Source organism: Lynx rufus, unplaced genomic scaffold (assembly GCF_022079265.1).
Source record: "Lynx rufus isolate CCGP_SWC_20201006 ecotype Redwood Valley unplaced genomic scaffold, mLynRuf1.p SCAF_28, whole genome shotgun sequence".
In the NCBI taxonomy this organism is placed as follows: Eukaryota; Metazoa; Chordata; class Mammalia; order Carnivora; family Felidae; genus Lynx; species Lynx rufus.
This window is the reverse complement of record NW_025814843.1, coordinates 8,857,565-8,885,068: the sequence shown is the minus strand read 5'-3', so window position 1 is coordinate 8,885,068 and position 27,504 is coordinate 8,857,565. Positions and strand designations below refer to the sequence as shown.

The 27,504-nt window shown below is 44.8% G+C and overlaps 1 protein-coding gene across 1 annotated transcript in view; it reads left to right on the top strand.

Moving 5' to 3' along the window:
• The window catches only part of CFAP52 (cilia and flagella associated protein 52), a 44,392-nt gene extending 17,334 nt beyond the window's left edge, over nt 1–27,058 (top strand). Inside the window, exons 7-14 of the mRNA XM_047090127.1 lie at nt 3,228–3,328; nt 6,163–6,333; nt 13,252–13,400; nt 15,806–15,951; nt 18,830–18,981; nt 21,508–21,610; nt 25,013–25,124; nt 26,637–27,058. Of these exons, the coding sequence (XP_046946083.1) occupies nt 3,228–3,328; nt 6,163–6,333; nt 13,252–13,400; nt 15,806–15,951; nt 18,830–18,981; nt 21,508–21,610; nt 25,013–25,124; nt 26,637–26,812 (1,110 nt within the window). The 3' untranslated portion in view covers nt 26,813–27,058. The remainder of the gene's footprint in view (nt 1–3,227; nt 3,329–6,162; nt 6,334–13,251; nt 13,401–15,805; nt 15,952–18,829; nt 18,982–21,507; nt 21,611–25,012; nt 25,125–26,636) is intronic.
• Nucleotides 27,059–27,504: the final 446 nt, after the last annotated feature.

Sequence of the window (27,504 nt, the reverse complement as noted above, 5' to 3'; positions counted from 1 at the left end):
CCTCAGTTAGGGAATCAGACCTTCCAAGCACAGGGCCTGCGGCTCTGTGATTTATAACCACGTTGCTGCCAACATTTCGACAGCCCTGTTACCATATATAAGAGAAATGTGCTTTTTGATCTATAATACCACATATAGACATGCATGTGCGTGTAATTTTTGTCCCAATCTAATAACTAGTCTTAGATTTTAACTCCAGCCAGCACTGTAAGTCATAAGCAAGACCTAGAAGTTGTCGATTTTTAAAAAATTTTTTAAAACATTTATTTATTTTTGAGAGACAGAGAGAGACAGAATATGAGCAGGGGAGGGGCAGAGAGAGAGGGAGACACGAGAATTCGCAGCAGGCTGCAGGCTCCGAGCTGTCAGCACAGCGGGGCTTGAACTCACCAACCACGAGATCATGACCTGAGCCGAAGTCGGACACTTAACCGACTGAGCCACCCAGGCGCCCCGAGAAGCTGTCGATTTTTATATTTGCAGGATTCCTAACAATTCTGGCTGAAAGTCCAGAAAGACTTTGATATCTAAACCAAAATAAAATATGATGCGATCAAAGGAGAGTTTCACAGAGTAAGCGCGGCTGTTTTCAGTACCCCCAGAAAGTTAACAAGGGCTGTTTCCACTAATCTTTGCATTTGAGAGCAGATGGTCCTAACTAAGCTTAGATACTTATCCACTCAGCAGATATTCCCGAGAAGACTTGGAATCCTGAACCATGTTCTGGGAAGATGTTAGGGTTTCCTTAATCATGCAGCCATTTAATAATACTCAAGTTTTGTTGTTGTTGTTGTTGTTGTTTTAACAATACTCAAGTTTCCAAGGACATGCCTAAGAGTGAGAAAAACCTATAGTACGGGTAGAGAAGGGTTTAGAAATAATGCCACAGGAGATCAAGATGTAGTCTCGATAATGTTGTCCAAGTTATTTTTAGGAGGCAGATTCCAGTATGTTAAACAGATAAAAGCCAACGCAGATCAGTTCAAGGAGAGCAAGGCTCAGAACCCTGCTGTTTCCAACTCCTGAGATACTGCCAAAGGGCCCCATAAAACGTGTGAAAAGTACTGATCTGGATATTTTTTGCACCCTCTTCCCCCAGCACTTGGGATCTAACCACATTCCCCCCCCCCAAAAAAAAAATTGTTGGCCGTCTTCATGTTTCTCAAGCTTTTGGTACCTACGTGCCTTGCATAGTGCACTGTGGATGGTTTACTCCTAACCATTTAAGCCTGACGGTAAATTCCATAAAGAAATGATTCTAAGATGCCTCTTATACAAGTAGAAAGAAAGTAATTCTTTTTGTTTTTTATTTTAGAGAGAGAGAGAGCAGGGGAGGGGCAGAGAGAGAGGGAGAGGAAGCATCCCAAGCAGGCTCTCCACGCTGTCAGTACAGAGCCCCATGTGGGGCTCGATCCCACGACCCTGGTATTATGACCTGAGCCAAAAATCAAGAGTCGGATGCTCAGCCAACCGGCCGAGCCACCCAGGCATCCCGGAACTCTTACATAACTCTTACGGGATGAAGGGATAGGAAGTATCACTGAACACATTTGTTTGGAATGTTACGTGATCTTGGGCAGTAACCCATTTTGAAAATCTACTTAGGGGCATCTGGGTGGCTCAGTCAGTTAGGTATCTGACTTTGGCTTGGGTCATGATCTTCAGCCTCATGGATTCCAGCCCCATGTGGGGCTCCAATGCTGACAGCTTGGAGCCTGGAGCCTGCTTCGGATTCTGTGTCTCCATCTCTGCCCCTCCCCTGCTCACGCTCGCTCTCTCTCTCTCTCAAAAATAAACATTAAATGGGGCGCCTGGGTGGCGCAGTCGGTTAAGCGTCCGACTTCAGCCAGGTCACGATCTCGCGGTCCGTGAGTTCGAGCCCCGCATCTGGGCTGATGGCTCAGAGCCTGTTTCTGATTCTGTGTCTCCCTCTCTCTCTGCCCCTCCCCCGTTCATGCTCTGTCTCTCTCTGTCCCAAAAATAAATAAACGTTGAAAAAATAAATAAATAAATAAACATTAAAAAATTAAAAATATAAAAAAAGAAAAAAGAAATCACACTTGGAGGCCCTGTTGAACACTTTATCTCTTGCTTCCCCAAGTCCCCAGACACATGCTAAGAATATTCACTCCTGGGTCATCTCCCTGGACAACGGGCCAGGCATTTATTGACTTGTCCTCCCACAGTGCTTCTGGAACTGGGGCAGCCAGACAGGGGGAGGGGGAGCCACATAATTCTGCTCCATGCCTTCATGTTCTGGAACCTTGCTTTTTCCTCTCCAACATGAAATGCTTTTTGAACCAGAACAGGCAGAACTCAACGTAATGTAACTCGAAGGGACATGATATTTGTTTTATGATGGTCAAAGTTTGTTAAGACAAGCCTGAAAAAAGTCACTAGCTGTACTATTACCGAAAGCTTTACCATGAAATGTTGGTCATACACATTTTAAAATCAGAACTTCACAGTGGGTGCTGTAAAATAACCATCCAATCTCCCCAAACTTCGAAGATGGCTTTGAGTTTAAATACGTCCTATCGTTGGTAAGGTTATATACTGCATGCTTTAGTTCAGAAAATATAGTCACCAAACAATGAGGGGTTATAAGAGTTATAAGTGTAGGAATTAAGTTCTGGGGGCACCTGGGCGGCTCAGTCGGTTGAGCGTCCGACTTCTGCTCGGGTCACGATCTCACAGTTTGTGGGTTCGGGCCCCGCGTCGGGCTCTACGCTGACAGTGTGGAGCCCGCTTGGGATTCTCTCTCTCCTTCCCTCTCTGCCCCTCTCCCACTCACACATTCTCTCTCTCCCTCTCACACAAAATTAAATAAACATTAAAAAAAAAGAATTAAATTCTGGTGAAAACAGTGGCTGCTTGTGTGGCTGTCTTTCCATCTCCTGCTCTCACTCCATGTGAGTGGATGTAAAGTATTTATGTTTGATGCATTCAAAACGCACAGCTGGCTTTACAGGGAGGAAGTTTGGTGAAGCATGCTTGGTCCTTGCCGGACCGGGAAGGCTACTTCCGGCACGTAGGCTCGTTGTTGGCACTGGGCCCTTGTGTCCAGCCCAGGGGTGCATCCCAGGCAATCCCTTCATGAGCTTTCTCTAGACAACACATGCCAGCACTGACATAACCCCCTGGCCATCCCTCGTCCCAGGCCACACACTGACTCTTCCCGATGAAACCATTTGGCCTTTCTCTCAGTGCTGTTTCTCCCCCAACAGGGAGTGTCCACCATCAAGTGCCTGAAGATGGGGGGGTTGTTGGTGGGTTCCGGAGCCGGATTGCTGGTCTTCTGTAAAAGCCCCAGCTACAAACCCATCAAGTAAGTTCCAGACTCCATGGGGTTGGGATGGGGAAAGACCCACCAGCGGGAGGTCTGCGTAAAGCCAGGGGCTGTGAGATATTGGCAAAGTCGTATCTGGTAAAAGAGTTGCATCTTACTGTGAAAACGAGCGGTTGGAATCACAACCGATGATTTCGTTGCCGGTGAAAAGACAATAGCTCGTGTTGAATCGAGACAAAGTAGCCCCCGATGACCCAAAGGGGGATACTGCCCTTCTAATAAACACATAAATTATGATTTCACTTGATACATGGAACCATGACGGCAGATAAGACGCGGTTATAAAGATACCCAGCCAATAACCTCAAATTTCAAACTTTGAAAATTTGCGTATTCAGTAGAATTTCTGATGCCATGCGTACCTATTACGCGTCAGGCACTCTGCTGGTATGACTACTACTATTCGTTTGAGTACAAGTCTTGATACAAATAGCCAACCTTCACCAGCTACTTCTTTGTAGTAGATACTCCACCATGTACTCTTTATGGATTATCCAATTAAAATGAAACGCAAGAAAACTTTATCCATTGTCCTTAGTAGGTGTTCATTGAGCCCCTCTGTCCAAACCAGTGTGCCAGATGCTATTAAAACATAAAGAAAGTAAGATATGGTCTTTGTCCTTCCAGGACTTAGAGTCTGGTTTGGGGATAAGTTCTACACGTACGAAAAAGTCCTCGGAATACAAGATAATATGTATACACAAATCTCATAGTCCAGATAAAGTAAAACGTATTATAGATATGTTACAAAGGACGTCAGAGAAGGGGGCGATCCCACGGGGGTAGTGGGCAGAGGGGCAGAGGCAGAACTTGAACGGAGTTTCAGCAAAATCAGATGGTCCCAGATACGCTCCCTGTGGCCTCGGCACAGCCCCAAGGGAGCTACAGGATTGTAGGAAGTGCATCAGCTGTCTTCATTCGGACAGATCTGTGCCGAGCATTCACTAGGTACCTGGTGCTATTCTGGGTGCACTTGGGGGTACGGCAACAAACAAAGCAAACAGAAATGAAGGGAAAAGTCCCTGCTCTCATGGAGCTGGTGTTGCAGCAGGAGGGAAAAGACGGTCAGTAACACAGTAAACAAGGAATTACATCGTATTGAAGGCTGGTGAGAACCGTGGAGACAAATGGAGTTGGAGATACAGGAAGGGGGGACTAGGGTTTGAAGAGAGAGGGGACAGGTAGCAATTTTAAATTCAGTGCCCCCCGGATAGGTCTTCTTGAGAACATATGGGGACCGGTTTTATGTTTGTGTGAAGGGGACTAAGAGAGGGAGGCTACTCCAGGGCAGCGTTGGCTAGACTCTGGATACATGGAGTGAGTATAAAAAAATGAACCCCCTAGTTTTCTAACACCTTGTTTTGAATACACAGACGTGATGTCCCCATTGTAACGAAGATGGTTAGATTCAAGGCACTTATTACAGGGTCTGTGCTGTGTAAGCCTCCAAACTAACCTCGTGTGACAGGATAGCCTCCCCTTGGATGCGGTAATTTCTACCTCCTTGGGTTTTCGTGGGTTAAGAAAGTAGCTCCCGTGAGAAGTCAGGAAGGTATTATGATGAAGCAGACTGCCAGAGTTCAGGGACCCCTGGCCTCACCCCACATAGCCCTGGCCTTCACCTTGTCTTCTAGGGAGCCCACATGCCAATAGCCAGTATTTCTATTGGCTGCCCTCCATGGCCTCATGTACATGACCTCCATTATCTCTAATCCTCACTGAGACCCTGCAGAGGAGAAATTATTCTGCGGTTGAATGGACTGAGGCCCGGGGATTTCTGGCGATGTATCCAGAGTCGCAGAGCTCTATCTAGTTAGTGAAGAATCCGGCATGTGACTTGGGGTCAATCCTTTCTTCATTAACCGTTCTGCATCCCACCAACAAATGGATCTTTGTGAAACACTGCGTTTCCCACGCTGATCCCTTGCACAAGAACCCCTGTTACATTCTGATTGTTAAAACTAAATCGGTTGCAGAGCAAGATTGGGTTTTTAGGGCCTCATTCATTTTTCTGCTCTTTTTTTTTTTTTTAAGTTCATACTTGTTAAACATTTGGGAAACAGAAGGATCTGAAATGGGGAAGAAGAGAAAACAGTCCCTGAAAGTTCTGGTGAAGATAGTCACCGCTAACATCTTGTTACTTCTCCCGGTCTGCGTTCTTCGTACACATTTTGAAATAATTGTACTTATTTTGTGTATGAAATTCTATTTTCTGGTTTATTTTTACTTGAGGCGAGCATCATCAACATTTTCAATATTACTGTTTTTTAAAAAACTGTGGTAAAATATACATATACTCCATAAACGTTTCAACATGGCTTTACTGGCTAGGCAAATATCTTTGAGAAGTTGCCGTCCCATAGACGATTTAACCATCCCGTTATTATTAAATAGTTCCAACTTTTTTCTCTTTTCGTTAAGGTTATAATAACATCCTTTGACATCAAGGCTTCTCCCCTCCCCCAGTTTTAGGATTACTTCCCAGAAATGGCATTAATAAAGTATTCGACTGCCATGGTGGTTTGTGCGCATTGCCTGCCTGGAATGTTCCCTCTATCCAGATCCTGCCAGTGTTTCACAACCCATTTTAGACTCTCTGTTGCTGAGGAAGCCCCCTCCTCTGCCCCCGACTATCATAAACCATGCTGGCCTCTCCCTCTGCTGACCACGGGCACCCAATATTGTGAGTCACTCCTGCCTCTCCGATCGCGTCACCTCCCTGAAGTTATGTCCCAGGTCATATGCCTGATTTGTATCCTCTGTAATAAATACTCCCTGATTGAGTGACTCCACCTTCTTGCTTCTCTTGAAAGGAAAATCCAGTTACAAGGTGGCATCACTTCTATCACCCTTCGAGGGGAAGGACACCACTTTTTTGTAGGAACGGAAGAATCCCACATTTATCGGGTCAACTTCACGGATTTCAAAGAGACTCTCATTGCAACCTGTCACTTTGAAGCTGTCCAGGACGTTGTCTTTCCATTGTAAGTAGAAGAGCAAAGGACTTTTGCTCCTAACATCAATGAAAACATGGAGGTCTGACACAGTGTGCCAGGAAGTGTAGTTTTATCATGTTAATGCATTTTCAACATCCATTAACATAATTGGGATTTTTTTTTTTGTCCTTAAGGTTTTCGATTAGAGTCAGTTATCTTAATAGCAATTGTAATTTAATATCATAAATTACAGTAATAATTATAAATACAATACTGGTATTTTCTTATTATTTAATAAGAATTCTTAACAATAATTATTTCTATTACCTTCACCACGTCTCTACATTTGTTTTCACAATTGAAATTTGGGCTTCTTTTGGGGCGCCTGGGTGGCTCAGTCGGTTGAGCGGCCGACTTCGGCTCAGGTCATGATCTCGCGGTCCGGTCCGTGAGTTCGAGCCCCGCGTCGGGCTCTGTGCTGACAGCTCAGAGCCTGGAGCCTGTTTCAGATTCTGTGACCCTCTCTCTGACCCTCCCCCATTCATGCTCTGTCTCTCTCTCTGTCTCAAAAGTAAATAAAAGTGAAAAAAAAATTAAAAAAAAAAAAAAAGAAATTTGGGCTTCTTTTGAATGTTGGCTTTTCTAATAAGCCCATCAGGGAAACATTTCTGTTTTCGCAATGCTGTCTGGAGAAACCTTAGTAGTGCCTTTTTTCAAACTTCTTTCAACTGGGTCTTTTAGATTGGGCATACTTAACGGTGGTGGCCTCAGGAGGTCTCCTGGACCTCTTGGTGATCTTCTGGATTTCTTGCTAAATCCCACACAAAACAAGTGAAACAAACAACCATTAGCAGCTGTGACATCAAAAAAAAGTCGTTTGCCATGATTTGCTTTTGAAATACATTTTGTCTCTGGCAACATTCATCCCACAAAGCTGATCAGACAGGTTTTGCTCTGACCTTCCTCAGCATGAACTTGAATTTGCAAAACTTGAATTTGCTCACGATCATGAAATGTGCTTTGGGTTCCCTGAGTCCTTGAAAGTGGGCTCTTCTAAATGTTTCTAAGAGTGAAAATGGCTCGTGCTTCCTCCCAGGGGGATCTTTTTGGAAAACTGGTTAGTCAGGGGCGCCTGGGTGGCTCAGTCAGTTAAGCATCTGACTTCAGCTCAGGTCATGATCTCCCGGTTCGTGGGTTTGAGCCCCACATTCATGGGTTGGAGCCCCACATTGGGCTCTGTCATGACAGCTCAGAGCCTGGAGCCTGCTTCGGATTCTGTGTCTCCCTCTCTCTCTGCCCCTTGCAGATCGATCTCTCTCTCTCTCTCTCTCTCTCTCTCAAAAATAAACATTTAAAATTTTTTAAAAATTAAAAAAAAAAATAAAACTGATTGGTCATCTTCTTTCCATCTCACTGTTTTCCTCTTTTTTCTAAGGAGCTTGGTAGAATCAATTGGTAAAAATTATTTGGCCCCTGGGGCCTTTTATAAGAGCAGATTTTCAACTATCTTTTCGAATACAGGATTTGTAACTCTTCTTTTTCTCCCCACCTCCTTTTTTTTAAACAGCTTTATTGAAATATAATTCACCTACCATAAAGTTTACCCATTTAGAGTGTGCAGTTCAATCATTTTTGCGTATTACAGAGTTGTGAAACCATCACCATAATCTAATTGTAGAACGTCGCATTATCCCCAAAAGAAACCTATCAAGAGTCACTACCCTCTTCCTGCTTTGCTCCCTCCCCCCTCCCCCCGCCCAGCTGTGGAGAAAACAGCCCAGAGGAAGGACGTGGGGTAAATGAGCATCATGTAAGGGAACACACGCTTCCTCTCCTTGCTGATTCATCTGTGTTAATGTACATTGTTTTCAGCTGCTATTACTTTGTACGCCAAAGCATTGATATATTGGGGGAAAATATGTATGAACCAAAGCAACTTCTGCAATATTCTGCCATCACGTGCCTCTTTGCCAACTGCATATGAGCTAATACACATTACAGAAACATGCATTGTAGCAAAAGAAACTGTCTCTTTTTTTCAACCTATTGGTATTGTTTAATTTTAGGTAAGTCTTGGTCTTCTGTAGAATTCGATCTGTTCGTACTTATTTATGTCAAATGAGTTTATAGATATTTTCTATTTAACAAAGTTTCTTTTTTTCTTGTTTACTTTTCTTGTCTTTTGCTGTGTGGCCATCATGTTTTTCGGTCCTCCCTTCCCCTCCCCTGATCCCCATGACTTGGAAACTATTCACTTTGTTTTTATTCACTTAGTGATTTACCCTTGAATTTCTAATATAAATTATTTTTCTTTCAAACACTAGAGTTAACCAACATTTATATCATATTTTCCAAAGGAGCAAGAGTCTCGGCATATTTTATTTCCCTCTCACCGTCTCTGATGATAACATTGTTTAGAATTAGACTCAGATTATATAGTTATTATCTTTTACAAATAATTACTTTTAGCTTTAACTATAACTTTTGTTTTTTGCTTTTATCACCCTCTTTTTCTTTCACACATCTCCCTATTTGATTTTTTTCTATGTTGTTCATGGGGGAAGGGGTGGGGGATGGTAATTCTTTCAGAGATAGTCTGTGTGTAGAAAATTTGGTCCTTACTTATCTGAATATATTTTTGTTTTACCCTCGGATTTCAGTGATAATGTGGCTAGGTATAAAAAGTATTTTAATGAACATTGTATTGAAATATACTTACAGAAAGTATATAAGTCATAAGTAACCGCCTCAATGAAATATCACACCTATAGGACTACCACCTGGTCAAACAATAGAATATTTCCATCACCCAAAACACCCCTTTCAATCATTACCCTTACCCTTTTCCTTAAAGAGAATCACTACCTGGGCTTCTAGCCCCATAGATTCATTTTACCTGCTTTTGACCTTCATGTAAATGGAACAATTCATTGTGTATTTTGGAGGTCATATTTTTTTCTCTATGGAACCTTTTAATGTGACTGTCACACATAGCTTATCCTTAGTAGTTTTTTTGTCAATAGTTTTATCATTTAACTGAGAGAAGTGTGTTAAAGCCTCAAGCAGTGAACATTGATTTCTTCCTTTATTTCTGTCAGTTTTTGCTTCATGTATTTTTGAAGGGTGTGTGTATGTGTGTGTGTACATTAGCATATATATATATGCACATCTAATGTATTGACATTTTAATCATTATTAAGTGTACCCTCTTCATTTCCAGTAATTCTCTTTGATTTGAAATAAGATATTAATGTATTCATCCCAGCTTTGTTGTTCTTCGTATATATTTTACAAAATACTTTTACTTTCAATATAGTGTATCTTTAAAGTTCTTCTCTTGAAACGGCATGTAATTAGTTATTGCTTTTCTATCCAGTCTAAAAATCTCTACATTTTATTTAGAATGCTTAGTCCATTTACTCTTAATGTAATTTTTGATCTGGTAGTATTAAATCTTCCTTTGTTATTTGTTTTCTTTTGTCTCATCTGTTCTTTGTTCTTCTATTCTTTCTTTCCACCTTTTGCTTTTTTTTTTTTAATTTTGTTAACGTTTATTTATTATTGAGAGACAGACAGAGCGTGAGCATGGGAGGGCCCAAGAGATGGGGAGACACAGAATCCGAAGCAGGCTCCAGGCTCTGAGCCATCAGCACAGGGCCCAACGCGGGGCTCAAACCCACGAACTGTGAGATCATGACGTGAGTCGAAGTCGGGCGCTCAACCGACTGAGCCCCCCAAGGCGCCCTCCACCTTTTGCTTTAATCAAATGTTGTTAGTGTTACATTTTCATTGCTCTGTTGGCTTTCTACCTATATGTCTTTGCATTAATTTTTTTTAATGGCTGCTCTAAGGATGATGATGTACATTTTTAACATATCACAGTCTGCTTAGAGTTAATGTTGAATTACTTCAAGTAAAATGCAGTCTGGGAACTTTGCGACAACTTCTCTTACCCCCATTCTTATTCTTGGTACTTTTGTTTTCATGTATACCTACCTATTCATATTATTAACCCATTGATACAAAATTATAATTTTTGTTTTAAAAGAGTCATAAATCTTTGTCATAAGTATATATTATAATAATTTATGAGTATAATAAAATATAGTTTTTAGTTCTTTGTTGATATTACCTATTTGTTAATTTATTGGTATCATAGTTTCCTTTAATACTTTGAATGCAATTTAAATAGTTGCTTTAAAGTCTTTGCCTGTTAATCCAATACCTTGATCTACTTGGAGTCAGTTTCTTTTGACTGCCTTTTTCTTGACTCGTATTTTCCTATTTGTCTGCATGTCTAATTACTTTTTGTTGAAAACTCAGCATAATAGGTAATGCATATTATCGACATATATGTATTATCTACAGACATATTATCTACGTACATGTATATCTGCATACATATCTACATCTACATATAATGCAGTAACTCTGAATTCTGTAGTATTCTCTGAGGATTCTTGGCCTGGACTCAAACTGCAAACTTTATCTTTCTCATAGAATGCAGCAGCTGACATTTTCATGGCTTCCCACGGCTACTTTTTTGTACAGGTTCTGGGCAAGCCCGTGGGCTTGTGTAATTTAGCATCCTCCCAAGGATTTGTGCAGAGATGAAACTTATCCTCTCCATGGTTTCCTTGCTTCTGGGGATTTTCCCCTAGTTTCCAGGTGTTCTTATGACCTCAGGCCCTGGCTTCTGATATGTTAAGCCTGTAAGGTCCATCTTTCTGCCACTCAAGCTGAACACAGTTGGTGAATGTATTCAGTTAAAAAGGGGAAAAAAAAAACCCTCCTAGGTTGATCCCATATAGCTCTGTCTTCAAAAATAGAATCCTTAAAAAAAAAAAAATCAATAGAATTAAAAAGAAAAGAAAAGAAAAGTAGAGTTCCTTCTGGTCTCTGCTTTTTCTTCCTCTTGGGGGTTCTCCCATGCACCTAGAATTTAGCTACCAGATGGGAATTTGGGCAGTGTTGATAATCTGAGTTTAGGTTTTATCCCGGTGGGTCTCTTGCTGCCACGATTTCCCCTTTTAATTTTCTAGGCCTTAACTCTGATCTCTGCATATCTGTAGCTGGTGAGGCTACGGTTTCTCTGCCACCTTTTTGTGTGGCTACTGCTGGCTAACCTTCGAATTAGCCAGCAACACAGTAATGATTCTGAACCCTTTCCGGTTGCCCTTTTACAAGAGCGAACACTCCTTGATTTCTGTTTACTTTCAAATGTCTTCATTGTCTTTAGGATTCGGGGTCCCTGTTGTCATGAATTCAATCCAGTGTTCATAACTGTTGTCTGTGGGAAGGTTAGTGTGGCTTCACTGCTCCCAACATTACAAGAAGTACCGTCTATTCGTGATTTTAATATTCTGTATTTCTCTCCAGTTCTGTTTCTTCGCAGATTCTATCTGGCTGATTTCTCTTTGTCGTCAATATTTCTGGCCTATTTGACGGTAATCTCTCCTGCTTTCCCATATCTACTTCTACATCTTCTACCTCTACCCCTCTCTCTGTCATCTTTATCTGTGTCTTTATTTTATGGGCTTTTAGACGGGAGGCACATGGGCCTGATACGCCATGTCAATCCAATCAGTTTGTTTGTTTCTGGAACTTAACCTTTCAGATCCTAAACTAGGGACAGTCTGCTCCTTGAAGAGCTAATGTCTTGACTAGACTCCTGAAAAAGTAGACTGTCCATCAAGGGTAGGAAGAGTTTGGAAAGTTCTCTAGGTGTGCCCATTCTGTGATATTTGATTTTCACAAGGAGTCCATATGCCTCTTTAAAACCTCACTTTCCTCACAGGAGGGGGTCGTTCACTGAAGGCAGTGTCCTATATAAAGCCTCTCTAGTTTATTTTATTATTATTATTATTTATTTATTTGTTTGGTTTTGAGAGAGAGAGAGCGAGCACATGTGAGTAGGGGAAGAGGGGCAGAGGAAGAGTGAGAGAGAATCTTAAGCAGACTCCACACGCAGTGCAGAGCCCAATGCAGGGCTCGATGAGGGGCTTGATCCCACAACCCTGGGATCAAGACCTGAGCCAAAATCAAGAGTCAGATGCTTAACCAACTGAGCCACTCAGGCACCCCTCCAGCAGTCGCTCTTTCTAAGTAACTAGCCCACATTATAATTGTTTCTAGCCCATATCATAATTGTTTTTCTCCAAGCCCCAAAGCTAAGTATACAGAAAAGATCCACTTTTTATTAATTCCAAAGTGTATGGGAGAGGGACTCTCTTTTCCTGAATGTGCCTTTGACGAAATGTAGAGATTTCTTGAGAAGCCCTTGTATCTAGAAGTTAGCTCAGCCCCCACAGAGGCTGTAGCTATAAATTCATATCTATAAAGCAGGTGGGCTTTACCCCAGTATTCTTTTTCTGATCCAAATTGGAATAACCTGTAATTTTTGACATCATGGCGTTTTTCACTATATTTACAAGTTGTCCTTTAAAAAAAAAAAATGCGGACAAACCAATCGCTCTGGGTTCACGTCCTTGTCCAGAGCCCCATACTTTCTCACAACCAAGCAAAGTAATGCTTTAGGTTATCTGCAGGCATGCAATCTAGCACACGTGTCATTTTTGTCTTTGAAATTGTTAACGACTATCTACTTTACAGGAGAAGTTTTGTTTAGCTTGTCTTAATATCAATATTCCACAGACCCATTTGATCTCCTGTCCACCAGGACATTTAAAGACTTTGAAATTGACATTTTCCTTTTGGGCGACTTCCTCCCAACCCATCCTCCCGGGGAAAGGGCTACAAAAGATGGCCCACAGGTGATGTGTGGGCATTGAATGCCATTTTACACAAGGTTTCTGTAAGGCCATCAGACTTTGAGATACGTGGAGCCTAAAAGGCGTCCTTCCCTATATCCTCGTGCAATACATTGGCGAGTCAAACGTGCCTCTAAGAAACAGTATGCGTCGTGTATGGCTGCACCTCTTTATTCTCGCCGTGGCTCCTTTGCAGTGGCACCGCCGAGCTGTTTGCCACCTGTGCCAAGAAAGACATCAGGGTGTGGCACACACTATCCAACCGGGAGCTGCTGCGGATCACCGTGCCCAATATGACCTGCCACGGCATCGACTTCATGAGAGACGGCAAGAGCATCATTTCCGGTAACGTTGACGTCATTTCCGGCACCGTTGACGTTATTTCCGGCACCGTTGACATCATTTCCGGCAATGTAGTCCTTATCGGGCTTTGGCGTGGGTGCCGGCTGTGGCTTTGGGAGTTGGCCTTCTCGTTCAACGCCGGTTTCTCCGGGTGGAAACCCGGGAGCAGCGCCCCGTGGTCTAGCCCGCCCCTCCTTGCTTCTAATCCAGCCCCTCCTTAGAATTCCCTTCCCGCCGGGAGGCTTTCTGAGCTCCGTATGACCAAAGAGCAATTTCTCTTCCCCCAAAATGTCTGCATATAGCGTGCAGCCTTCTCTCCAGTAGGGGGATTTGGCAATTCGGTTACCAAACGGATCTGAGGCCTCGGCGAGTCGCGGGCACCTATGTTAACAACCCCTTTGGTTATTTGAGAGATTAAAAACCTGACTTAAACTGTGTTATGCCTCAAAGGGAATTCGTTTTTCACTCAGCTGATCCTTCCACGCCAAAGCATTTTAACATAAAGCACGGACGCCATGACAGTCCACCTCTAAATACTTTGGTGTACATCCCTAAAAATAATATTTTGCCATGAAATAATAATTTCTCAATATCATCTTATGTTCACATCCTAAGCAAATTTCCCCAGTGGTCAAAACGTTAAGTTCGTGTGTTCACATCAGGGAAGAGTTAAGAGTATCTTTAGGAGTAGCTGTTGTAGTGGTGATATCAGGAGCCCATCTCAGCCCCTCTTTCCCTGGTTCTGTTTCCTCTCCATTGGCTTCTCCTTCGGGCATGTCTTCCCACACAGCAGCCACCACCGGGAGCTCCTGGCTTACAGCATTTCCCTCTAATGGCCTTCACTTCAGACTACTTCTCATCTCCTCCCTTGTCTCAGCCACCACCATCCCCTAGATTATCCGAGCAGCTTTCTTCCACGGCTCCCGACCTCTGTTCTTCCCCACCACCCCTCTCCCCCAGTCTGCAGTCAACACAGAAGCCAGTAAATTCTTTTCAAGATGTGAGTCCGATCGTGCCATTTCTAGGGTTCACTCCTACATCCCTGCAGATGCCTCCAAGGCCCCTCTGTGACCTTCTCTCCTTCCCCACCTCCACCTTTTTAACACTGACTCTGTCTCTTACCATTCACCCCTTCTGGCCACGCTTGCTTTTTTGCTATCCCTCAGGCACACGGTGCACAGGGCCTTCGCTCTGGACATTCCATCTGCCTGGGTTGTTCTTTCACCGGGGGGCCCCGTGACTCACTCCCTTCACCCCCTCTCTTCTCAAGTCTTTGCTGAAATGGGATTTACCTTGAACATTTTATTGAAAATTTCAAAGATCCAGAGGTGACACTAAGGCTGATGAGAAGGAGCCAGCCGCATGAAGACCTGGGGGAAGAGCATTCCAGGCAGAGGGAACAGCAGGGGCAGAGGCCCTGAGGGGGGAAATCACTTAGAGTATTTGAGGAACAGAAAGAAGCCAGTGTGCCTGGAGCTCAGTGGGTAGGGTGGGGGTCACGGTTGAGGGAGAGGTAGGAGAAGGTGAGGAGCTAGGTAGGGAGTGGAAAGTAGTTACCATGGAGGATAAAGGAGTTGAATTGGTAAGTGTAGTGAGAAAACCTTTTGAACTTTCTTGATCAGGGAGTCGACATGATTTTAAGAAGTGCACCCAGGCCCCTGCATAGGTCATTCCTTGAAGGGAGCAAGAGTCTGAGGCCAAGGAGGAAGCTGTTACAACAACCCAGGAGAGAGATGCTGGTGGCTTGGATGAGGGTAGGCCCAGCGGAAGGGTTGAGAAGTGGCCAGATTCAGGATGTTTTTTAGCTCTAGAGTTGGTGGAGCTTGCTGATGGATGTTGGGTTGCGTTGGGTGGAGTTGGGTGGATGGAATAGAGAGGAATCAAGGATGACTGAAACTCTTGACTTAAACAACTGGATGGATGGTGGCAACTTCTATTGAGATGGGAAAGATGGCAGGAGTTGGGGAAGGAGCATCGGGTTTAAAGAGGGAAGGGTAGGAAGCCAACATGTGTTTGGAGATATTAAATTCCCCATCCCAGGTGCAGTATCAGCTAGCCAATCAAATGTACAAGATCTGCAGCTCCGGGAGAGCTGGGAGAGGTGGGAAATGGCCTCTTTCTCCCCCCCCCCCCACCCCCCATAAAAATGTTTTCTCCTGGGATGGGGTGCAGCTAGAGGCAGATTCAACTAAGGCAAGCCAGCCATTTCCTCCAGCCAGGTGTGGCCGGTTTGGGGAGTCAGAGGAAAGAGGGATATGATTCCAGGGAGTTGTGGGAGACTGGTCTCTTTCCTCCGTCACCACCACTGCTCCCCAGTCCTGACTCCTTTGTGATTATGAGAGCTACAGCCTTCACAGAGAGTAGGAGTATACTGATGCTGCCTGCTTTTTGTTCCCCTTCCACGCCAGCGTGGGACGACGGTAGAATCCGAGCCTTCGCCCCAGAGACGGGCCGGTTGATGTATGTCATTAACAACGCCCACAGGATCGGAGTGACAGCTATCGCTACCACCAGTGACTGTAAAAGGGTCATCAGCGGCGGTGGGGAAGGGGAGGTATTGTTCTTGAAAGCAGAATCTTTTTACAGGAGCCCTAGGTGTAGACCGACCAACAGCCTTCCTTGTAAGAGGCCACGGACTTGATTTTTTTTTTTTTTTGACCTATACTAGGAGTCAGGCAGGACCAAAGTAAGATTTTTGAAGAAACCCTATCAGATACATCATAAACGAAAGTTCTAATAATACAAACACACAGAGAGCTATATTTAGTTACAAAAGAACATTTAAGATACAGACATGAAGCGTTCTGTATGGCATGAAGCCACGAATCCAAGTTGGTGTTTGGCCAGAGTTTTGGAATACTTGTTCTTTTCCTTCAAAGACTATAGTTACATAAATTGTCTTCATCTTATCTTTTAAGGAGATGCTATTTTTAGAATCATTTCTTTCATCTACCCAGATATTTGACTGTTATTTTAAAGTTGGTACACTTGACCTTCCCTTCCATCATTTGGACGAGCCTTAAATACCTTCCACCCACACGTTCACCTCAGTGCGCCCCCTCCCCACTCCCCAACTTGTCTCCTGCCCCCAAAGCCTTCCTTTCTCAACATAGGACATTTCCTTTCCTTTCTTCATGCTAATGTAGGAATAACCTGTCAGGGAGAAGAAAGAGACAGCATCTTGATGTGGCCTTCCGCAGAGTTTGGGCCAAGCAGACTTGTGGCTGAGCGTTTGAGTTCGAGAGTCGTGTTTCACTTCTGCCCCATCCCGGCTGTGTGACCTGGGGCATGCTCTTGAACCTCTCTGTGCTTTGGTTTCTTACGTGTAAAGGGAAGATAACAATACTCCAATCAATGAGATGTTTCACACTATTTTGCACCAAGTCTTCGAAATCTGATGCATATTTTACATTCCCAGCACATCTCCGTGTGGGCTAGCCACGGGGCAGGTGCTCCATAGACGCATCTGGCCCCGGAGCCTCCCCAGCTGTCTGCCCACCAGCCCCGCAAGGGCTTTGATCCCTTCCCCCATCTCTTCAACCACACTGTTGCTGACACTATCAGTATCCTGCTTGATCCCTCGGCCTTTGGAGGCACCTGCCCTGCTGATGCCCAAACTTGGCTTGTGCCAGACCATCAGCTTCTAGGTGCCTGAGCCCGAGCTGTGGAGAGCTGCCGGAGGAAATCACACATGACAAATTCATTGCCTTTGGCCCTGTTCAGAAACCTTTTCAGAACACCATGTCAGCCCTTGCTCCCATCCCCTCCTCAGCTCTTACAGACCCTGCTTCCAGAAGACATAGTCTCCAAGGTCTTTGTCAAGTGCTGGAGACCAGGGCTGCTGGTCAGTGGGTGTGCAGTGCTATGAGTTCAGCAGTTCCTGAAATTCTCAAGCACCTGTAATTCCATTTTCATTGGTAAATGGCCTTGGCTGAGTTGCAAAGACCCCAGTCCCACCACTTAGCTCCTCCCCTGCCCCAAACATACCCCAACCCCCCTGCAATCCCATAACCAAAGGGCTAATACTCAGAACACCCCACATTCCAGGCCTGGGTGCTGTTTGGCCGGTGCCCCCACCATAGTAGTTGGAAAATTTGAGTATTACTCTTGCTAAAGACCGAACGTGTGCCTCCCGATGTAGTGGGATCACGAAGTTAGAGATTCATTTTCTCTGGCAGTAATCATTATCTCATCCTGTGTCAGGACACGGGCAATTATTTGGACACCAGAGAAATGAATGTGGCACAGCTCATTTGGGAAAACCTCATGCCTCCTCATCTGCCTTACTAAGGAAGTATCTTAGAATGTTCCTCTTGCTTTGTTTATGGTTATTTTCCTCTTTCAGGTACAAATAAGTCTGTTATGACTTACCCTGATGCTAGTTTCTGGACGGGGGTTCACCAGGACCTACTATTCTTGTGTTGTCTCCTATTACTTACACAAGATAACCTCTGCTCTCTCTCTCTCTCTCTCTCTCCTTTTTTTTTTTTTTTTTTTTTTTTTACAAGTCCAACATACTCACTGTAAGAAAGTATAAGCATCTGGCTACACTATTGTGTTTTCTGGTACAGTTGTGACAGAATGTTTATCACAGGACATACAATAGCTTTCCTCTTACGTATTCTTTTTATTACAGGTAGGGCATCATATGGACTGTTTTGAAATTTTGTGTGTAGGACCTATGACCTATGAATTTCACTTCAGGATAGTAGAGTGTGGGGGGGGAGAGGGTCAGAAAATATTTGCCGTAGAAAGTGGGTGTTGGCTCCGATGAGGCTGAGACCCATCGATTTGAAATGATTAACCCTGAGCAGCTGATGTGAACTTTAAATACGGCTCTGGGTCCCCGGGAGATTTCCTGGGGGCACCAGATATCTGAGAGCGGTGCTCAGCAGAAATGAGCAGACCTGTTATTTCACTTGGTGTAGCAGCAGGTGTCTGGTAAATTTCTCAGCCTTGAAAGTAGATCCAAGTGTAGGATCATTGGTAGTGTTCTCCTGGCTCCGTGGAAGGACTTTCCTGCTCCCAGCAGTCCCACCCCACTCAACTGAGATCAGAGCAGGGAATTTACAAAAACAAGTCAAGCACAGCAGAGGTGGCAAAGCTCACGGAGTTTTTGTTTGTTTGTTTGTTTTTATTTTTTATTTATTTATTTTTTTAACGTTTATTTATTTTTGAGACAGAGAGAGACAGAGCATGAACGGGGGAGGGGCAGAGAGAGAGGGAGACACAGAATCCGAAGCAGGCTCCGGGCTGCGAGCCGTCAGCACAGAGCCCGACGCGGGGCTCGAACTCACGAACCGTGAGATCATGACCTGAGCCGAAGTCGGACGCTTAACCGACCGAGCCACCCAGGCGCCCCTGTTTGTTTGTTTTTAATCCCTTCCAAAGTCCCAAGTTTGTGTTGAAAGCCTGTGCTTTGTGGCTTTCAGGTGAGGGTGTGGCAGATAGGCTGCCAGACCCAGAAGCTGGAGGAGGCCCTGAAGGAGCATAAATCCTCTGTGTCCTGCATCAGGGTGAAGAACAACAACCTGGAGTGTGTCACAGCCAGCACGGATGGCACTTGCATCATTTGGGACCTTGTGTAAGTAGCTGTGGCAGGACAATCTGACCCAAAACCCAGTGATTCCAGCATTTCACTGAGAGAAGATCTGAACAAAGGGTAGAGATCTCCTTTGAGGCAACAGGAAGGGGATGTTCATCTGAAGCCATTTTCCTCTGTGCCTGCTGAGGGTTTACAGATGCTGGTAGAAAGGGTGCAGTGTCCCGGAAAAGCTGGATGTTGGAAGATTCTGGATGCATGGGGAAGTAGCTTCCTGGACACGTACGGCGAAGCATGATTTAACGTATGCAAATACAATTCTAAGAATCCCCTCTCCCCCAAAAAGGGAGAAGGGAAGTAATGATGCAGGCAGTTTCTCTTGTTCTGTGCAGTGGAACCCAGAATGAGCTTGCCATGAGGGGTGGAAGAGGGGGGGTGGTGTGAGTCTAGCCCCTCCCCTCAGCCAGCCCCGGTCCCAGGGCCCTCTTGATGCTGGGAGCCTGTCACAGCCCCCGTAAGAGCACCCAACTCCAAGATAACTAGACCAAAGCATGTGAACTCTTACTGTTGGAGCCACGCAAAGGATTTTCAAGGGCGTTTTTTTTTTTTTTTTAACTATAAGCATTTGGCTGTGTGTTTTTATTTAGATTTTTAAAAAAATGTTTATTCATTTCCTGAGAGAGAGAGAGAGACAGAGTGTGAACAGGGGAGGGTCGGAGAAAGAGGGAGACACAGACTCCAAAGCAGCCTCCAGGCTCCGAGCTGTCAGCACAGAGCCCAACGCGGGGCCCAAACTCATGAACTGGGAGATCGTGACCTGAGCCAAAGTCAGACGCTTAACCGACTGAGCCACCCAGGCGCCCCTGTGTTTTTATTTAGAATTAGACCCTCTTCCCCTAACCCTCCCCTCACCCAGCACACCTCTACTACTCCTAAGATGCCTTGCCTCTGTATCTGACTGCATTAGAGAGACTTGAATAAGTCCAGAAGTGGGAGAAAAGAGACCTAAATGGAGATATGGATATATATATTGCAAAAGAATATGGAACATTCTAGATTGCAGAGAAGAGAGTGGGAATTAAGGCAAAGGCAGAACACTTTTTGTTTCATATATTAAAAAACAAAAACCAGGGGTGCTTGTGTGGCTCAGTCGGTTAGCTGTCCGACTTCAGCTCAGGTCATGATCTCATGGTTTATGGGTTCAAGCCCCACATCGGGCTCTGTGCTGACAGCTCAGAGCCTGGAGTCTGCTTTGGGTTCTGTGTCTCCCTCTCTCTCTGCCTCTCATGCTCTCTCTCTCTTTCAAAATAAATAAACATTTTAAAAATCTTAAACAAAACAAAACCTCTGTCTCCTTTGTGTCTCCTCACTTTGATGTGCATTTGAAGCCCCTGGAGCTCTTGTGAAAATGTAGATTTGTATTCAGAAGGTCCAGAGGGGATGCCTCAGATTCTGCATTTTTCTTTTAGTTTATTTATTTATGTGGAGAGAAGGAGAGACAGAGAACAAGCTGGGGAGGGGCAGAGAGAGAGGGAGACACAGAATCCCAAGCAGGCTCCAGGCTCTGAGCTGTCAGCACAGAGCCCAACGCGGGGCTCACACCCAAGAAACCGTGAGATCAAGACCTGAGCTGAAGTCTGTCATTTAACTGACTGAACCACCCAGGCGCCCCAAGATCCCGCATTTCTAACCAGCCCCCCAGGGATGCCCCTGGTTCAAGGACCACGCTTGCAGGGGTTCTTAGCCTACACCCGAACTCCCCCCTGGGAAAATACGGAACTAGAAGGGAGGATGTGTCTAAACATATTTCCATGGATTGTTTGTGACCACCTCAAATTGCTGAAGCCTTCCTGTTGTATGGCGGGACTATTTGGTTAATTTGTGCCAAAATCTCTAAAGAACAGTCGTCAGCCCAGATACCACATTTGAAAAGTTCCATAGTGAGAAGGAACTATGCAGGGCGTGCATTTCTTTTTAGCCCGTAGAGCCCAGCCTGGGAGATGGCCACCCATCTCCCAGGGAAGGAGAAGCAATATTTACGTGCTTGTCAGCACGGTGTCTCAGGCAGTGGCTCCCAAACTGTTTCGCACATGACAGTCAACTGGCACGCTGATGGAAATTGCCCATCTGTGGCCTCTTCCCAGCCTGCTAGATCCAAATCCCCACAGGGAAGGCTCAAGAATATCCGTGTTGGAAAAGCTGCCCCCCACGCTGCCACTCAGGTGGTGGGAAACTTGGCCTCAAAATGGCGGCCTCAAGAATACGGTGGCTTGTGTGCAAGACAGCAGGTTGACTCCGAATTCAGCCTCTTCTGTTCTCATTGGAACTTGAGGCTTCCCCCGGAGTTCTGTGCTTTGTCTTTGGAAAAGGGCCCGCCCGGTATCTTCTGAGGCCCCGTAGGTGCATTGGGAGGACTCCAAAGTGGAGCGGGCAGAGTAGCGGGAAGTATCTCTGGGTTAGATCAACCAACCCAATCCAAGCTTGTGCCAAATCCAGGCTGAAGAGTAAATGCATTTTCTAGGGAAGGGAAAGTCAAGCTTCACAGCTTTTGCGTCTAATTGTTTTCAGGCGTCTTCGGAGGAATCAGATGATCCTGGCAAACACCTTATTCCGGTGTGTTTGTTACCACCCCGAAGAGTTCCAGATCATCACCAGTGGCACAGACAGAAAGGTAAGCCCTCCCGACAAGAGTCGGGGTCCTTCTGGCACGTGAGAGAAGCAGCGAAGTGTTGCGGCTGAGGGTACAGGCTCTGGAGTCGAGCCCCACGAGTTCAGACACGGTTTTGCTGTCGATCAGCGGCGCCACTTTGGAAATGCCGCATCAGCTCTTGGCGCCTTTGCTTCTTTGTCTGTAGTGTGGAAATGACACCACTCGGTTCACGCTTGCGGTGAGCGTGACTCTGAGGCCATGTAAGGCCATGTAAGGCCAATAGCAGGGGGCCTGGCACACGGTAGCTACTCGGTAAGCGTTGGTAATTATTATTAGGGGATTTCTGAGGCCAGGATGGCGTTGCCCAAACCAGTTGTCCTTGGGCTACATTCAAACTGAATGATAATAGAGCTCCTCGTTGCTCATCCCCTCTGTGTCATCATTAGCTGGGGAGTCCACGTCCTTGGGTAGGGACTGGTGTCTCTTTTGGGGAGAACCTTCCCTCTTGGAGCAAGCAAAAGGCTGTTGTGTCATCTACCCACCCCCCCCCATGTCTGATCAGCGAGGTCTTTGTCTAACTTGCACCTCAATTACTGGATTTGGGGTCGCCTAATTCAGACTTTGAGATGACTTTGAGATCATTGAAGAAGAGATTGTGTAGCTATCTTTTTCACCAGCTACAGAAAAAGTTGAGTTAAAAGTATATAAATATTGTAGGAAAAATACAACATTTTGTGTTTCCCTCTCTCTGCTCCCCCAGCGTGAGAGACAGAATCTAGGAATGGGGCTTTTTCCCGTTCCCAGATGATTGGGAACTACTGTCCTGAAGACACTGTGTCATAAAAAATCCAAGAAATGCCGCCTGGTGCCGGCCAGGATTTGTCTGATGCAGACAGAATGTTTTGGGGGGCCCGGAGCTCTGCCTCACTCTGGTCTCTGTAGGTTGGCCTTCTTTGTGTCTGTCCACCCAAACTGGGCTACGTCTGCCCGCCCCGTCAACCCTGTGTTTCACTTCTGATTTAAGTAGCCTTCCTCTTGGAACTGGGGCAGAAGGATATTAGGAAGTTAATCATGACGTCACCATAAATGCTATTATACATGGTTCAGAAAGTTTCTAGATTCTTGTCATATTTCCCATATTCCAGGGTTCAGGTTATGAGACTTGAAACACTTTACTGTCCTCATTGGGGAATTTTCACCAGAATATTCCAAGCATAAATCACAAGTCAGTACAACTGCCATCAGGGCTGGGGACATGACAAGTTCCCTGCCATCATGGAGCCAGCCACCTTTATGCAGCTATGGCGGGCGGGAGGGGATAGATTGGCCAGGACACGTGTAAACGAACATGTCCATGAACAGTGGGCAATCTGTGAACAAAGATGACATCAGATGGTGAAAGGGATAAAAAGGAAACAATAGGTTACGGAATCCCGGCTGGGTGGACAGAAGCTGCTTTAGCTAGGATGGTCGGCGAAGGCCTCCTTTAAGGAGGTGACATTTGAGTTGAGACCTCACCATGCTTAGCTCTCAGGGAAGACCATCCCAGGTAGAGAGAAAGCCCGAGGTGCCATAAGGCTGCCTGGAAGACGGCCACTTTGGCTTTGGCCAAGAGAGCAGGTAATCAAACACCAGCTACCCACCTACGTGGATGTGATTCCCGAGAAATGAGGATCTGGGCATGTTTCTACACCCCTTTATGCTTTTCCTACAAAAATGACTTTTTGTTAAAGCAATCAAGCATCAATAGAAATTAATAAATTAGCCAAAAAAAAAAAAAACCTTTTTAAAATAGCATACACAATTTCTAGCTAAATTCAGAGGAATATAGATTCCTGGAGTAATGACTAGAATATAGCAAATTTCTGTCAACACGAGACAAGAGAAAGAGGTGGAATGCATGTCTAGGTTCACACTCCTAAATCCTGGTCAAGGGCTTTGTTTAGAATTTCTCCTTTCTTTCTTTCTTTCTTTCTTTCTTTCTTTCTTTCTTTCTTTCTTTCTTTCCTTCCTTCCTTCCTTCCTTCCTTCCTTTCTTTCTTTCCTTCCTTCTTTCTTTCCTTCTTTCTTTTCTTTTCTTTCCTTTTCTTTTCTTTTCTTTTCTTTCTTTATTTCTTTCTTTCCTTCTTTCTTTCCTTCTTTCTTTCCTTCCTTCTTTCCTTCCTTCTTTCTTTCCTTCTTTCTTTCATTCCTTCTTTCTTTCCTTCTTTCTTTCTTTCCTTCTTTCTTTCCTTCCTTCTTTCTTTCCTTCTTTCTTTCTTTCCTTCTTTTCTTTCTTTCCTTTCTTTCTTTCTTTCTTTCCTCCCTTCTTTCTTTCCTTCTTTCTTTCTTTTCTTCTTTCTTTCCTTCCTTCTTTCTTTCTTTCCTTCTTTCCTTCTTTCTTTCTTTCTTTCTTTCCTTCTTTTCTTTCTTTTCTTTTCTTTCTTTCTTTCTTTCTTTCTTTCTTTCTTTCCTCCCTTCTTTCTTTCCTTCTTTCTTTCTTTCTTTTCTTCTTTCTTTCTTTCTTTCTTTCTTTCTTTCTTTCTTTCTTTCAGAGGGAGAGAGAGCACGCAGGAGAGGGGCAGAGGCTGAGAGACAGAGAGAATCTTAAGCAGTCTCCATGCCCAGGATGGATCCCAAAGCAGGGCTCGATCTCACAACCAACCATGAGATCATGACCTGAGCTGAAATCAAGAGTCGGATGCTTAACCAATGGAGCCATCCAGGTGCCCGGAAAGAAATTCTCTTTTTGAATCGGTTGTACATTTACAAGTTTCAAAGTTCAAAGACTATAAAAGCAATATATTCAGAGAAAAATCTCCCTCCCTTGAGCCCCCCACCCCCGACCCCCCCTGACCTAGTTCGCCTCCCCAGGAGGGGACCATATTACCAGTTTGCCTCTGGACCCCACCCTGTGGGATGTTTCACTGCTTTGAGGCAGAAGAGAAAGTTGCAAATCGGGGGGGGGGGGCATCAGCCACAGGGACCGGTGCCTGCAGAACTCTCCGGACCCCTCATTCCCCAAGCAGCTGGAGAGGGGGGCCTGCCTTCCACCACGCCTGACGTGTGGTCCTCCTCTAAGAGCCGAAGTGGGGGAGTGGACATGATGGCTGTTTTCTTCCTTCTTTTACAGTTTATGCTTCGGACCCCCAAGTGCTTACTCTCACCAAAAGCACTTTCTGCCACAATCCGGGCCTCCTGGCAGATCCACCTCCCTCTAAATAGAATGCAGATTTAAAAACCAACGCTGAAAATATTAAAATGGCTTCTCCACCCCCTGCTTGAGCCTATTTATAATTTCAGCCGATATATCATCCCAGGGTGTATTTTTGCCGCCTTCTATATAAAGTAGAATCGTCTTTTTCTTATCTTTTTCTTAGCACGCACACGGATGCTTCCACCGAGCTGAGTCCTGCCTAATGCTGCTTTTTTTCTGAATTCCAGATTGCTTACTGGGAAGTATTTGATGGGTCAGTGATCAGAGAGTTGGAAGGTTCCTTGTCCGGGTCAATCAACGGAATGGATATCACCATGGAAGGAGTGCACTTTGTCACAGGTTAGTCATGGGATGGGAACAGAAAGCCGAGCCCTGCTTATTTAAATGGGAATACAGAACTGGCAGGTGGGAGGCAACAGGGAGTGAAGACAAAAGTGTCTGCAGGGCAACGTGGTTAGATTCAGGCCTGCACACGGCAGCCAGCGCGGCTGGAAGAGAAAGATCCAGTAGTCACGCTGCAGGGGGAGGAAATGTCTGCCCATGGGCCTTTGGGGCACACATAAAGGCTAAACCTTAGATGGCTTCCTTTTTTGGTGGCGGCATTGATGACAGAAACGGGACTTTAAATGGTCCGGGTTATGCGGCATGCCTTGCACTGCAATTTCCTAATGAAGTCTCCTAACTGCCAAGCTTTTAAACCAGCATTTCCGGGGGCAGGGGAGGCATTCAGCCTCTATACAACGTGCCTACTGGAACACCATCCGTGATCATTTCCTGCCAGGCCCTGATTCTTCAGGACATTAACAAATGCACACTGCAAAATGAATTAAAATTTCACAAACACATTTACTTAGAGCGTGATATAAAATTACACCTGGTGTGGGGGGTCTGGGTGGCTCAGGGGGTTAAGCATCTGACTTCAAGCTCAGGTCACAATCTCGCAGTTCTTGAGTTCAAGCCCCGCGCGGGCTCTGCTTGGGATTCTCTCTCTCTCTCAAAATAAATACACTTTAAAAACAAATAACAGGGGCACCTGGGTGGCTCAGTCGGTTAAGCATCCGACTTCAGCTCAGGACACGATCTCGCGGTCCGTGAGTTCAAGCCCCACGTCGGGCTCTGGGCTGATGGTTCAGAGCCTGGAGCCTGCTTCCGATTCTGTGTCTCCCTTTCTCTCTGCCCCTCCCCTGTTCATGCTCTGTCTCTCTCTGTCTCAAAAATAATAAATAAATTTTTAAAAAATTAAAAAAAAACCAAATAACATAAAAACACACGTTGTGTGATTCCAACCACATCTATGGGTGTATCTGTAAACCTGTGTACTTATCAGAGAAAAGCCTGGAAGAAGCCAAACCAAAGATGTTGTTGTTAGTGATTATTTCTGGGTGGTGGGATAAGGGGGGAATGTCACCTCTTTGTATTTCTTTCCCCCAGATTTACTACAACAGACCTAGACTTTCATAATCAAGGAAAAGAGTTACTATATAGATTTTTTTTTCTTCCTTGAAATTGGAACATGGGGAATGTGTTGAAAATTAGGCAGTTACTTGAAATCAGGGCTGTTTCTCCCTATTTTTTTATTTTTTTATCTTAATCTTTATTTTTGAGAGAGAGAGAGAGAGAGAGAGAGCACATGCAAGTGAGGGAGGGGCAGAGAGAGAGAGAGGGAGACACAGAATCCGAAGTAGGCTCCGGGCTCTGAGCTGTCAGCACAGAGCCTGTTGTGGGGCTCAGACCCGCGAACCATGAGATCATGACCTGAGCCAAAGTCGGACACTCGGACCAACTGAGCCCCCCAGGTGCCCCTCTCCATGTTTTCATGCAGCAGGACATAGATCTGTTTGTCTTTTCCAGGTGGGAATGACCATTTGGTCAAAGTTTGGGATTATAACGGAGGTGAGGTGACTCATGTTGGGGTGGGGCACAGTGGCAACATCACCCGCATCCGGATAAGTCCAGGAAATCAGTACATTGTTAGCGTAAGTGCTGACGGAGCTGTTTTGAGATGGAAGTACCCATTCACCTCCTGAGAGCTGCCGAGACTTCCGGGATCTGGAAGGTTGACCTCACACAACTACAAGACGGGTCCTGACTTCTCACGTCTGTGATTTTGTTCTTTAGTCAAAATGTTTTAAGTTTTAAACTTTTCTTTATAGAATGCATTTTATCTTATTAAATTGCATGTTAAAATTGGACTGTGTTCAAGAATACGTTGTCTGGACTGTACATTAAAAGTTTCTTTTTTATGACGAATAAATGCCCAGTTGTTGGTTTCCTGTCAGAATCTCTGTTCTAAGACTGCAAAGCCCATGGCCCTTCTGCATAATTTGCCCACAGATAGCACTGCTGTTATTCTTAAAAATTAGGAGGGCCAGCTTACCTTCTTAATCAGCATTTCATTGGTCAAGCTGCAATGGGGCAAGACTTGGTTTGAGTCCAGATCTTCAGTAGGATTTTAGGATTTTTTTCTTTCCTTTCTTCCTTTCTTCCTTTCTTCCTTCCTTCCTTCCTTCCTCCTACCCTCTCTCTTTCTCTCCCTTCCTTCCTTCCCTCCTTCCTTCCAACTCTCTGAGCCTCTGTTTGGTCTTTTCAGACTGCTTAAAAGGTTGAGAATTAAGTGAAATAAGGTGTTTAAGCATAGGCAGAATTCCTGACAGAGTAGACAGTTAAACATGAATTACAGTGCTTTCTCAAAGAAACCATGTGTTCTTGGAGATTTTGG